This window comes from Durio zibethinus, chromosome 6 (assembly GCF_047325235.1).
Source record: "Durio zibethinus cultivar Kanyao isolate XHJ-2024 chromosome 6, ASM4732523v1, whole genome shotgun sequence".
In the NCBI taxonomy this organism is placed as follows: Eukaryota; Viridiplantae; Streptophyta; class Magnoliopsida; order Malvales; family Malvaceae; genus Durio; species Durio zibethinus.
In genome coordinates, this window is record NC_143167.1 from 31726283 (window position 1) to 31739602 (window position 13320).

The following is a 13320-nucleotide window of genomic DNA, read 5'->3' on the forward strand; positions in this document are numbered from 1 at the left end:
CTTAATTTCTAGTAGTATCTATACAATTCTAGAATAAGTTCTTATTAATTACTGCCACAATAAATAAAATTTTCAAAGCCCATCCAGAGAACATTATTCATTATTCGTCGAAAACAATTGATGCTTGCCTTTGATTTTATTTCGACCTCAAAGTGAGTTGCAATATTTTTTTTTAGTAAACATTGTTTTCACACTTTATATCCACTCAAAGCATGGTAAAGAGCAATGCGTTATATCGTCTCTTGTGCCATTTGTCGGGTGAGCATGAAATATGCAAATAAGAGGACTTTTTTTTTTTTTCCGGGAAGCAGTAAGAAAACATATGGTTGATATGATTGTGTCAATTCAAGTTATATGCATGGCTTCTTTTAACTAGATAGCTTTACTCTTTCGACTTGGAAAAACTTGAATTATGTTTGAAGTATTGAAACTGAAATTTTAAATTTATTAAATGTTTATATAAATTAATCGAATTAAACTTTGGATTATTAGTTTAATACACTAAGAAATACATGATGAGATTGAATAAATTAAATGAAGAAAAAGACCAAAATCACAAGCATTCTATGAACCAATTGGCATGGGATATTTGGGAGTATCATGCATATTTGGACACTATTTTCTCTCCAAATATGAATTCCACTATCTCTTTTAATTTGGAAAAATCAACAACCAAATTTAATTTAATACTTAATCTATAAGTAAATGATCTAAATTTTTTTGTCACCTAAAACGTCATAATTAAGAAAAGTGATCTTATGATTTCACTTATATTCATTTTACTACCTTAAACCTCACCCTACTCAATAGGGATAAACTTCACCCCTACTTTTGTTTCTATTTTTAGGACTTTATTCAACAAGTTTTCCCTATTCTAAAGTAAAGAATCTATCATTTGGTTGAAACATTATCGGTTTCTATGGATAATGTGAGAATTTATTTTGAGGAGAGTGTAAGTTTAAAGCATCAACCAACACATGTAATGGTACCATTTAGGTGAAAGTTGGGGTGACATTTGAAATAAAAGCAAAGATGCCCTCTCAAAGGATGAAAGTAAACAGAGAAAAAGGTGTGATGTATTTTATGATTGATGAAAGCTAATGTTAATGTGCCCCAAACCCAATTCTATGTGATCCAATCCCTCACCACCCCTCAATTAAGTGACTAGGCCAGGGTTAGGGTTATAGATATTTATTATAAAAATGGTCTAGCTAGGGTTACACCCACTTTTTTGTTACATGACAGAAAAAAGAAAAAGAAATTAAACCTTAGGGTTTCATCTCAAACTAACTCCACGGTCCTATTTGGAGTTTCATCATACGCTCCAATCGAAGGTTCTTTGCGTGCAAAGGCATTAGCGAGACCTCATGACACGATAATGACAGCTAAAAATTTTTTACTCTAGGGGAACAGGAGCGTGCAATAACGCGTGAGAATAGTGAGTTTTCACTATTCAACTCTAGGGTTTCCCCGTTTAAGACCCAACACCCTCATAATGATTCTGATAAGAACCGCACCTTTCTTCCAGGTGGAGTAAAACCATTGGTTGTTTCGGCACATCGGTTTTCTCTTTCTGAAACTTTCATTCTTTCTCTCTCTACACATGGATGCATGGTTAAATGTTATGACATGGCCATGGTCATATCTTTTGTTAAACATATGCTTTTTTTTTTTTGGAGCTGGTGATTTCAAGACGACAACATAGACCCTCCTTTCAAGGACAAAAGATGAAAACTCTGTTCTGTCTACCCTTTGTATTTCTCTCTCTCTAAAGAATCGAAAAACCTCTCCTTTGTTAAGCTAGGGTTTCTCCAAACTTCGCACTCAAATTCTACACATCAAGCTTCAGATCTCTTCAAAAAGATTGAACCTTCTTTTTGGTCGCTCAATTTTCTTTCTTTTGATGCAATTTTCTCGATTGGCCGTGAAGAATCGACGATGGGTTGGTTTTAGATTGTCTTAGCTGATAGCTAACTCGAATAAAGGTATGTTTTTTCTAATCTAATTACAATTTAAAGCTCTGGGTTTCTTTTGTTTTAAATTGGTTTTGTTTTGATTAATATGAGTTTAAGCTGAGCTGTAGCTTGTTTATTTCAGTTATTTGGGGTTAGTTTACTGTGTTTAGTACGTTAAGTTTAGCCTTTTATGAACATTTTGGCATCTGGGTTTTGCTTTATGATTTCATCTCTTCTCTTTTTTGGACTTTTTTGTGTTGTTTTTGATGGGTTTTCTCGTGTTAGAAATGGTGTTCACTGTTCACTGGCTTGTGAAATTGGCAGTGTTGAAACCCTAGAAAAATTTTTATTTTATGGATTGATGTGGGTTTTTCGAGGTGAGTTTTAAAGTGGGTTATTTCTTTGGCATAGGGTAGATTAACAAAACTATTATTTTGGTCGCAAACTTCACTAGTTCCTTTTATCTGATAAAACCCTAACATGTTGTTAATCTTATGGCAGTTATTTCATGATTTACTTTGTATTTTGAATGGATGGCTTTTGCTATATTATTTATTAGGATGTATTAAAACATTAATGTAGTAACTACAAACATCTCTATGTTTGATTTCATAGGAACTAGGGTTTCCAATTTTGTTCCCTTTGAATAGTATTCACTTGTCGACTGCTATAAGTTATTATTATATGTAATAAATCACCATATATAGAGGCTTTCCAGCTTCTCATCAAATATATCTACTTTATTATGACTATGTTGTTTTCATTTTGAATTTCCTAGGAATAATGAAGTGTGTACTTAAGATCTTGTGATATACTTAATATCTTAGAGCTTCATGCATATTGCTAACATTGCAGATGGATATAGTTACAATGTTACGAGAAACTTTTATTCTATGCACATGGGATATCTTATGTTTGCACATTGGTGGTGTTAATTAGTTACCCAAAACATGGAGAGTACTATAGCGGTCATGGAAACTCATCAGAGTTGCAGTTCTAATCTTGTTGCCAAGTCTGTGGAATCACCGATAAGGATTGATTCAATATCTATTGATCTCATCAGTGCTAATGATGACATTGATACTAGCAAGTGTGAGCATTTTTCTATTCGGTAAGCCATGATCCTTATTATTCAGTTCTCTTTTAAATTTGTTGAACTTTCTTGGCCTCTCCATATTACCATTGTTGTTGAAAATGTGTATCTGATATGGTGTCTGTTTGACTGTGGGGTACAGTAAGTGTGTTCATATTTGAGAGAGATGCCTTTAATCCTTACTAGAATCCTTTGATTCACGACGATACTGCATCTACTTACTCTCTTATTGTAAAGGAATGGCTTTTAAAATTAATTATTTATCGAAACAGAAATTACTAAAATGAATTAACTTCTTTCTTTCTGTTGTTCATGCTCCCTCTCAAACTTCATTGCTTGCTTGTTTGTGTGTGCACATGAGGTTTTTTTTCCTATTTTATAGATACTGCATTTTTTAGAATAGGATCATGTTTTGGATCTGCTACTTAAAAATTAGTAGCAGCAGATGAGGTATTTTCTTCTTTATTAGAATAATGTTTGTGATGGAATGGGACTAAACTAGTGGCAGGTAGCTAGGATCATATTTCCATGAAGTAGACAGGATACTGAACTGCTAATCTGTGTGATGACATCTAATAAAGGGATTAAATTATATTGAGGGAAGTTTATTGCTAGATTTGATATGTTTCAATGGCTTGTGCCAATATATAGTTCTCAATTTGAGGACTACTTTCCGATTTGCTGTATATAGTACATTAATGTTCATGTTGGAAGTTTTCCTCATAAATTTCCTTTGTTTTAAATGCAGCGGATATGCATCTGAGATGCGCAATAAAGACTGGAAGAAATGTTGGCCGTTTGCATTAAATGGTGGCCAGAATATATCTGAAGAACAAAACTGTAAGCTTCCTCCTTTACTTGTTCCAAAGTTCAGATGGTGGTGTTGCCAAAACTGTCTGCAGGAAAGTAGAGCTAAAGGCAGTGAAAATGAAGAAAGAACTGTTGCTAATAGTAGTGGCAAATTGAAATCCTTTGACTCTTCTCCTCATGTGTCGTCTCATGGTGAAGCTGCGACATGGTTATCAGATTTGCAGCCAGACGGAAAGATTAATGTTGAATCCAGGAAACATAATGCTAATGCTTGTGTGGATGTTAATAGCAGTGACCGTCATCCTTTATATAGTGATAAAAGTGAAAAGAAAGATGAAATCGCAAGTATACCAATCATAGGTATATTTCTATCCTAGCTAGCTCAATCTATTCTCAGGTGATTACCTCTCCATTAGAGCATTAATGATTTTTGGTGTTTTTTACAGGGAAAACAGATGTATTTGAAAATAACATTGTTAATAAGGAAATCCATGTTTCAAAATATGCTAGCCTTATGCAGCAAACACATCATGTAGATGACAAAGGTATGTCTACTATTTATGAATAAAAGACTAGCTCAAAAAGCTTGACTGTTTTCTCGCTTTGCAACTGAAACTATATCTGCAGTTGTTGTAATAACAATGCTTCTGATTTCTGCAACAGTGGCTACTCTGCAATTTCATAAGCCCGATTTAAAAGATAATGAAATTGCTGGTTTCAAGATTCCTGATTCAAACCTGAAGTGCATGGTTAAGGATGCCACTGAAACATGTCAAGCAGGACAACATGCTTCCGCCTATGATCAGCAGATGGAGTTAGTGAAAACTTGTGGATCCTATGGGACAGCCAGTATGGTTAATGGGGTTCCTGATGCTATCAAGACTCGTACAAGCAAACATCCTTCATTGGAATTAGATGATCGTGATTATGCATCATCTGAAAGTGCCGGGATATTGGCTGGAACTGCTTCTGGCAGCTTGCATCGAAGAAAAACCCGTAAGGTGCGTCTGCTGACTGAATTGTTGGGTAAAAGTGGAGATGAAAAAACTGATCTTACAAGCACAGAAGATTCTGCTTCCAGTGCCATTCCTGATGCATCTACAGGCATAGATTCAATAGTTGCTCCCCAAGATGAGGTTAATTTCCAAGGAAATGTTACGAGCAGTTTGACTCATAGTAGGAAAAGAAAGTTGCCACAGTATGAAGAATGGAGACCTGGGGAAATAAGCTCTCCAAATAACGGGCATAAAAACCTTAGGACCTTCAACAGCAGTGCTGAAACTGCTGATAGAATTGCAACTTCTGATTCAGAAGGTACAGTTAATGGAAGTGGCTCTCAAACTGGTGCAAAGAGCCATTTGGTTAACTTTAAAGTTGATAAAAGTCCTATTATGGGGAAGACGAAAAATAAAAAGACCCATAACTTTGATGAACATTTGTCCTTGAGTCTGTCTGGAGAAAATCTGCAAAAGGAAAGGCAGAAAAAGCCTGGAGATGCTACTAAGAGTAATGCTGGTGATATTGTTCTGTACAAATCAAATGATGTATCTACAGGCAGTGGGTTGGATCCCTCTCCTGAATGTGCCCAAAATTCAGAAAAAAAATCTAATTTATTGAAGAAAAAGAGCAAGATGCATCAAGATAATGATGGGCAGGCTTCTCCAATTCCTTGGAACAATGCCATACTCAGAGAAGGTCTGACTTCAAGGAAAGATGTAGAAATAAGACAAATTGGGTCTGTTGCTGTTCCACTTAAAGTAACCCGAGATGCACCAGCTGAAAAAGGAATGCATTTTTCTCTTAATAATTTCTTGCCTGCTAAAATATATGATAGAAAATATATTACTCCAATCAGGGATGGGCTACCATCTTTATTTCCTTGGCAAGGGCATGTTCTCAATGAATATGAGATTGGAAGGAAAGATCTAAAGATGAAATATGTTGGAGACTCTAGTTTTCCATCTAACTCTGACCTAGATGCCTATCATTGGAAGGGAATGCATGTTGATCTCAACAGTAACCGAACTACATACAGAATGCCATTCCTGAATGAGAAGCAAAAGCACAACTCTCGTGCTGAAGTTGGGAGTTGTTCTCTAATTCAGCAAATGGTATGAGCTTTTCTTTTGTTACTCCAGTTATTGAACAAACATTTAAAAAGAAAAAAATACGCCAGACGTTTGTGACAGGACAATTTTTTTTTACCTTTATCCCAAATTTGGGTTTTCTTCCTCTGTGACTAAGACTGCATTTAGATTTAGTTTTAGTGTACATGAATTTTTCAAGTCATGATTAACATTCAGAGTAGAGTTTTTAGAACTTTCAGATTAATTATTATGGTTTTTGAGCCAGAAAATATTCTCTGTTCCACAACCAGTTATAAAACTTTTAATTTCTAATAATTGAATTGCTGGATAAGCTATTAAATCAAACACAGTTAAGACACTATTGCCTGGATGATGGAGTTCTGTGGTAAGACATATAAAATCATTTAAAAAGCATATACATCTTCTTTTCTTTTTTGAGAAAACAAGTTCACATAATTGAGAACTCTGTTATACTTTCGTATTTATTCATGGAAAAATGAAGATATTGTCTTTTGCTTATTCCAACCTTTAGTGTTTCATCAGAGTAAGTCTCTGCAAAGATTAGGTATGAAATTATCCCTATCTTGGTTAGACTTTGAAACAAGTTCTGCTCCCATCCTTAGTCCTTACACCAAAATATAAATGTCTTTTGGAATTTTTTCAACACCCATCAATGACTATTGTGGTTCTGATATAAGCTTATGTAATATTATATCTGTAAACTTAGATAATAGCATTCTGATTCATAATTTTGAAGAAGGCATATATATTTAGCATTGTTTATGTAAGCAAACATGTGAATTTCACAGTTGTGAGTGGGTTAAACATAGCTAACCTTTATGGCAGATGTTTCCTTATTTTTCCCAAGTAATTAGGAATAATTCAGCTAATAATGCATCTTTTTTTCCCATGTTTTTGTTTCTCTGAAATTGAGAGGAGATTTTTCCCTCTTATATGTTTCTTTTGCAGGATTACAGTGGTACAAGCAACAATGGGAAAATAGCGGAGCATCAGGAGCCTTCAACAGTTGCTAGGAAACATTATGATCAACAAGTTGAAATGCAATCTGAGCAAGGAGCTTTAGATGACATACCCATGGAAATCGTTGAACTCATGGCAAAGAATCAGTATGAGAGGTGTCTTCCTGATACTGAAACTGATAAACCGCTACCCGAAACAACAAATAAAACCATATATCATCAGAGGGTGGATCTTAATAAAGTATATGAAAATGAAGAGATGAGCCTGTTTCATGAGACCACTCATAAACCAAAACCTCGAGCTAAAAACGGAAGAATTGGCAAAATTATAAGAGGTGATAATGTGGGAACCAGCAGACAAAATTCTGTTGATTATTTCTCTCATATGGACCAAAACTCGTACACTATGAGCCAACTGGAACAAAGTTATTCCCCTGCAGGCTTTAGGCCATTTCCTCTATGTGTAGAGAAGCCATTGAATGCAGTCCAAGTTTCTTCCACCAATTCGAGCAGGCAAAACAGTTCTCAAAATTGCCAGTGGTTTGGGAACATGGTTGGGCAGAGGTCCTCTCATGCTAGCATGCAAGCATTGGGAGTTTGTAACACATGCCAGAGTGCTCCAGTGCAGAATAAAGAAGCAGCTCATCTATGGCCATCAACGATACCAAATAACATGTCCTATCTATACCGCATCCCTCAGAAGTGTGCAGATCAGGTGGCAAATATAGATTTGCTTTCACATTGCCCCAGCAATCTGCCCAAGGGAAATATGAGTGGAAATTATGATCGGCACTTCCTAAATCTGGCTTCAAACTTTGATAAGCATAGTAGGAAGTTTGATTCTGATGTCATTGGAAGGACACATACAGAATACCCATTTGCGTGCAAACATAATGGGATGGGGTCATTAGATCTGTATTCTAATGAAACCATACCAGCCATGCATTTGCTTAGTCTTATGGATGCAGGGTTACAGTCAGGAGCACCAGTTGATGCGGATGGAAAGCAAAAATTTGTTAAAAAAGCTTCCTATCTTCATGGTAATCACTCTAAAGAGTTTTCAAGCCTGCCATCTGGAGGATATAGGATCAATTCGATGAAACATCCATTGTGTGATTGTTATGGTAAAAGCCACCAACCTGAGAGTTTCTGTGAATGTATGTCAGCCACTCCAGCAGTCGCTCCTTCTACTTCTACTTCTTCATTCCAGCATGATAAAAGTTTCAAGAAGGCAATTGATTTTACGGGTCAATTTTCACTGAAGTCTAGAGAGAAAGAGAAGAAAAAATGCTCAGACTCACAAAGGCAGAATAGAAACCGCAGATCACAAAAAACCGTATTTTCAAGTAGTGGTTTAAATACGACTTGTGGATCTATTCCTGTTCATAGTATGCAAAAACTTGTGCTTGGCACTTCAGATTTCATGATGTTTCCCATACAGCTTCATGCAATTGAGAGTGCAACAAAACAGAAGCAGGAGGCTCGTACTATGAATGGCGCTCTTTTCCATCCAAAAAGTGGTTCAGAGAATAAAATATGCTGCATTAATAGAAACCCTGCTGATTTTACTGTGCCTGAAGCCGGAAATATGTACATGATTGGAGGTGAAGACCTAAAATTTGGAAGGGAAGCTACCTCTTCTGGCTTTGTGAAATTGGTTGGGCACAAGCGTCAGAGGAAGCTTACTGTTAAAAAAAAACATTCACGAAATCGAACTTCATGAGGCTGTTGTCATTATATATGTGCTGGTAGCATCTTAGAACCCCTTTCATCTTCCTTTTGGGTTCAAATTGAATTCTTCGATCAGTACTTGACTTGTCTAATTTTTCAGCAGGCAAAATCTGAAGCACCTTCCCTGATGCTGCAAAACAAGAAAAGGTTAAAAGCTTTATGAAGTGTCAGACATCAAACCAATCACCTTTCGCACACAAGTTGATTTTTTTTTCTCGAGCTGAAATTGTTCTATTTGCATTGGCATTTTCCATTTCCAAGGCTGAGAACATGATAAAAAAATGCTAGGTGCATGGCAAGGCCTGTAAATATTTGCATATGCCTCAAATCCAGCAATACCATATTCAATGTTGTATGCCGGTATTCTCCTGGACAAGGGCTTGTAAAACCTAAATACTGTCCTTTATTAGTACTCAAAAGGGCTTGTTTGTCGCTTAAATAATTTGGTCTATGCTCCATTCTTGAGCAGCTTGTGGGAGTGGAAACAGAGAACAGGCAATTAGTTATAATATATGCTCTGAAGCTTGAATTTGAACAGCCCTGTAGGAATATCAGTACTGTTGTTTTTTGTTTTTTATTTTGTGGTTCACCTTGTTGATTACTGCAATGGAGAAACAAACTTTTTATGGCGATTCAGAAGGATATATGCTATACAGTGCATATCTATCTATCTATCTAACATGATTATTGTTATGATGACCAACGGACAAGATTTAAGAAGTAGAGGCAAAATCCTCAAGATTATCAAAGTGAAAAGTTCATGGTTCCCGAAATATCCTTTAAGCGCGAGCAGTGGCCGCTCTCAAGACATGAACTGGCGCTCATGCACTTGCCAGAGTAAAATCTTTATCATCACTTCAAACTCTTGACTTACACAAAATATTACCTAATACTGAGTATCAAGTATTAAAGTATTAAACTAAATTCTTTCTACCGACCCAAATAATGGATGCAGAAACTATTGGTACTTTAGCCAATCAAGATAGTGGATGTAAATTATCTAATCTCTTGTCTGAATTTCTGTTAGGACAGCATTTTCTCCTTATTAATCCAATATTAAATCAGCTTGTTTGCGGATATAAAGAATGACACTTGTTGTGGGGCTTCCCCTCTCATTTCAGATCTCATCAACTTAATTCATCTACTAGTGTATTATACTATTTGAATGCCCCTTAATTAAATTTATTCATATTTTTTCTATTATTTATTATTAGTAGTAGTATATACAATGCATGCTTTGGCAACTTAGCACTTAGCTGTTGGCCGCGACATTATCGTTAATCGTTGTCCTTCCTTTCCCACTGGCTGTCAACACCAGAGCACAACGAAACAACACCCAAAAGGATGTCCCATCTGGCTGTCAACACCAGAGCACAACAAAACAACACCCAAAGGTTGATTTGACTAATAAGTAATAAGTAATAATTCCCCTCTTCCTCTTGGGCCATTGCCTCACTCTCACCCCTTCACACTGCATGATCAATCTTTTGAGTTTTGTTTAGGTCAAACGGGCAAGCCTATAGCTCTAGCTATAAAGCATAAACAACTCAACCACCAGCCACGTGTCATCGACCCTACCCATGCTATTACTTTCCTTTTGTATCAGGTTGATCAGCCTCAAGGGGCAAAGCAAATTATATGTTGAAAATTTTGTACCATGCATAAGTCAGGTGCCCCTTTAATTTAACATTCCCCACTGAAGTCTGAACCATTAGATCAGAAAGAGTGGGTTTGCGCACTCTGCCCTTAACCTGCAGTGCATGCAGTATAGGACACTAGCCACGCAGCAGTTTAGTGATAGCTGTGCCAACGCTGGCCTTGCAGCCGGCAGTGATGTGGCTCGAGAAGGACAGTGCAGTGGTCAAAGAACGCAAGAACGACACAGCTCTTGTTTCTGTAACGAACAACTCTTTGATCCGAGTATGAATGTGGTGGTGGTCGTTTCTGCATGAGCTAGCTTCTTTTTGCAGCAGTTACTGGCTGAAAAAGAGAAATGATAAGAAATTTTGCTTAGAAAATTTTTTTTCCTTAATTTGTAAAAAATATTACGAGTGGGCTTAAAAAGATATTTTCCTTTGACAAAATTCACTATATACTATATATATAAGTTGTCATGATTAAGAGCAGATTATAATTACTTGATTATTAGATATATACTGATCAATAAGTGGCCAATTTGTTTTTTCCAATATATGATCTCTCTCAGCCTCAGGCCAATTTAATTATCATCCTAGGTTAATTTTGCTGAATTACCCAGCCATTAGTATGTCTAAAATTATTTTTGTTAGAATTTCTCTCATGAGAATAAGCAAAAATATTCTTAACATGTTTTAACTTTACCCACATATTTATTTAATTCAATTTTGCTACTTAATTAATATGATCAATTGAATTTGTACGAGTATGGTTAATTCAAAACATAGTGTATAAATTATTTTAAAAAAAATCTGTAGTGTATAAATATACATATATATATATATATATAAAAGAGTAGTCACATGATAATTGTCACAAGATGAACTCTTATTATAATATCATTCCAGTAATTTTAATGTTCATAATTCATATACCATAATGTAGTTTCCTTCACTAATAGTAGGCATGGAAAAATAAACAAAAGAAAAACACAAGGAAAAACAATGTTTTATCAAAGTTTATTTATTTTTTTCAACAGGTCATAACAATTAACATATGTGAATTAAGGAGGAATATTGCGTGCCATATCCAGGATTTAATTAGGGTGATTCTCATTTACAAGAGTTCCTTCAATTATATTAATTAAGGTTCAAAATCCCTCACCAAAAATAGGAAACAAAAGAAAAAAAAAAAAAGGAAGGCTTCAAACTGCATTTAGGGTAAAAAAAATGAAATGAACAATACTCTAAAATCCACAATACTCTTACTTTGGAATTAATCAGATACTAACAGATTTATAATCACTAAAAAAAAACTGCTGAAAGGTATAATATTACTTTACTAAAAATGAAAACTACAGACTATAGCTTCGTTGTAAAGGAGACCTGGTTTGCAAAAATACCACTTTGCTTGGACTGCAATATTGTCTATCTTCTGAGCATATGCATATCCCTTCTAAGGCACATCCATCACTTTTAACAACTTCTTTTCCAAATAAAGCCTCAGCTGACCATTCATTCACTGTTTTGTGGGTCCAATTGCTTCGATCTTTGCTCCAAAAAACTTATCATAATTTGGGTACTAATTTGCACATTCAAGACTTCCAGGTTCCTGCTCTTGCCCCAATGCGGCCTAGCTAACCCATATTTAAAGAATGCCATTTACTCAATTTATTTTAACCTCGGAGTTGAATCATCTTCGGCACGATAATAGCTGAAATCAACAGCTGCAGAGTCCTCAGATTGACCCACCAGTTATGCCTTTGAAACCTTGATGTAACGTATCAGAAACCCAACGTACATATCCACCCCACAAAAATTCTGGCTTTAGGTCTCTTTAGTTTTTCACATCTCCATAATTAATTCCGGGATCCCAAATGCATGAGCTATCAACAAGAACCAGATGTCTGCATCTTTCCTTGGCGACCCACAACTGGGTACCCTATGAAATTTTTGGCCATTGTTGCTCTTCAGTGATCTATTGGCAACCAGTTTCTTCTGCCCCATAGTAGTATCTGCCAGCCAGCATTTTCCACTGACATTTTTGGCACTCCAATGTTTTTTCTGCAAATTTTTTACATATTTAAATCCATGCATTACTTCTACAGGAGTTCCATGTGAGCTTATGACTGATTGGGACAAGAAAACAAGATAGAATTCCGTTGCATATGGATAAAGTCATATAATATTCCATCCTCAGGGGTAATGGAAACTCTGCTGTCATTATCTATACGCGGTTGTAAGCTTTGATGGATACCAGCGATATCTGCAAATTCATATTTCTTGGCATGTTATATGAATTCATTTCCTATCAGACTATAGCTTGTCTGATTATATGGCTTGCAGCTCATGCTTCTCTCTTAATTCCAGGCTCCAGCAAGAATTTCACCTATTATTTAGTCAGGCAATTAAATCTACTTCACTAGGAAAAAAAAAAACAGAAAAAAAATCTTAGCTCACTCAAAAGATTGACTTTTCAGTTTAATTTTTCATATTATTAATTTGCTTCCATGAACAGATCTAAGGCAATCTCAAAAATTTGTATTTTTCCTAGACAGCAGCTACCATTGCTATATATAAATGCTATAAATTAACCAGGACTATATATATATATATCCTAAAAGATAATTTAGCATTAAGTCAAACAAATAGTACATAATTGCTAGATCATAGATACCTACCGGCCTTAGAGATGATCCCAAAAGTCCTAACGAAACTTTTGCTGTATGGGTGTTGATCATTAGGTTAATTCGATCAAATCGTAATCAAATTATATCATTTATTGAATTATTTTTATTTTAATTTTTTAATCAAATTGAATTATTCAAAAAAATAAATTTAAAATTGAAATATTTCTATTAATTTGATGGATTAATTGAACTTCAATTGTTCTTCTATCAATAGGTTAAAATTACATATCTTAAATTTTTAATTCTTCAAAATTCAAATAAACATAATCATCAAACATATATTCAAATATCAAATATAAAACTTAAACTATTTAATAAAAATTTAAAAAATAATTTTTTT

General features: G+C 35.1%; 1 protein-coding gene and 1 pseudogene across 5 annotated transcripts; one reads left to right on the top strand and one right to left on the bottom strand.

Annotated features, from left to right (window-relative positions):
* The first annotated feature begins 1716 nt into the window (after nucleotides 1–1716).
* On the top strand, nucleotides 1717–9233 carry LOC111284650 (protein EMBRYONIC FLOWER 1-like). Of its 5 annotated transcripts, none has more exons than XM_022873443.2 (7): nucleotides 1717–1985; nucleotides 2895–3066; nucleotides 3797–4218; nucleotides 4305–4403; nucleotides 4522–5969; nucleotides 6915–8673; nucleotides 8757–9233. In XM_022873443.2, the coding sequence occupies exons 2-6, from the start codon at nucleotides 2906–2908 to the stop codon at nucleotides 8646–8648; spliced, it is 3864 nt and encodes a 1287-aa protein (XP_022729178.1). In that variant the 5' UTR covers nucleotides 1717–1985; nucleotides 2895–2905; the 3' UTR covers nucleotides 8649–8673; nucleotides 8757–9233. The 5 variants fall into 5 exon arrangements, with proteins under 5 accessions (XP_022729178.1, XP_089619066.1, XP_089619065.1 ...); XM_089762940.1 differs by having other exon boundaries at nucleotides 8760–9233; XM_089762939.1 differs by having other exon boundaries at nucleotides 2811–3066; nucleotides 8757–9193.
* A 2262-nt stretch (nucleotides 9234–11495) lies between these two features.
* LOC111284457 (L-gulonolactone oxidase 3 pseudogene) lies at nucleotides 11496–12414 on the bottom strand (annotated as a pseudogene).
* Nucleotides 12415–13320: the final 906 nt, after the last annotated feature.

Bases quoted from the DNA above. Each gene is read 5' to 3' on its own strand.
- LOC111284650 (XM_022873443.2), top strand. From the start codon at position 2,906: ATGGAGAGTACTATAGCGGTCATGGAAACTCATCAGAGTTGCAGTTCT. The intron at 3,067-3,796 runs GTAAGCCATGAT...TTTTAAATGCAG, and splicing joins TGTGAGCATTTTTCTATTCG to CGGATATGCATCTGAGATGC. The intron at 5,970-6,914 runs GTATGAGCTTTT...TTTCTTTTGCAG, and splicing joins GTTCTCTAATTCAGCAAATG to GATTACAGTGGTACAAGCAA.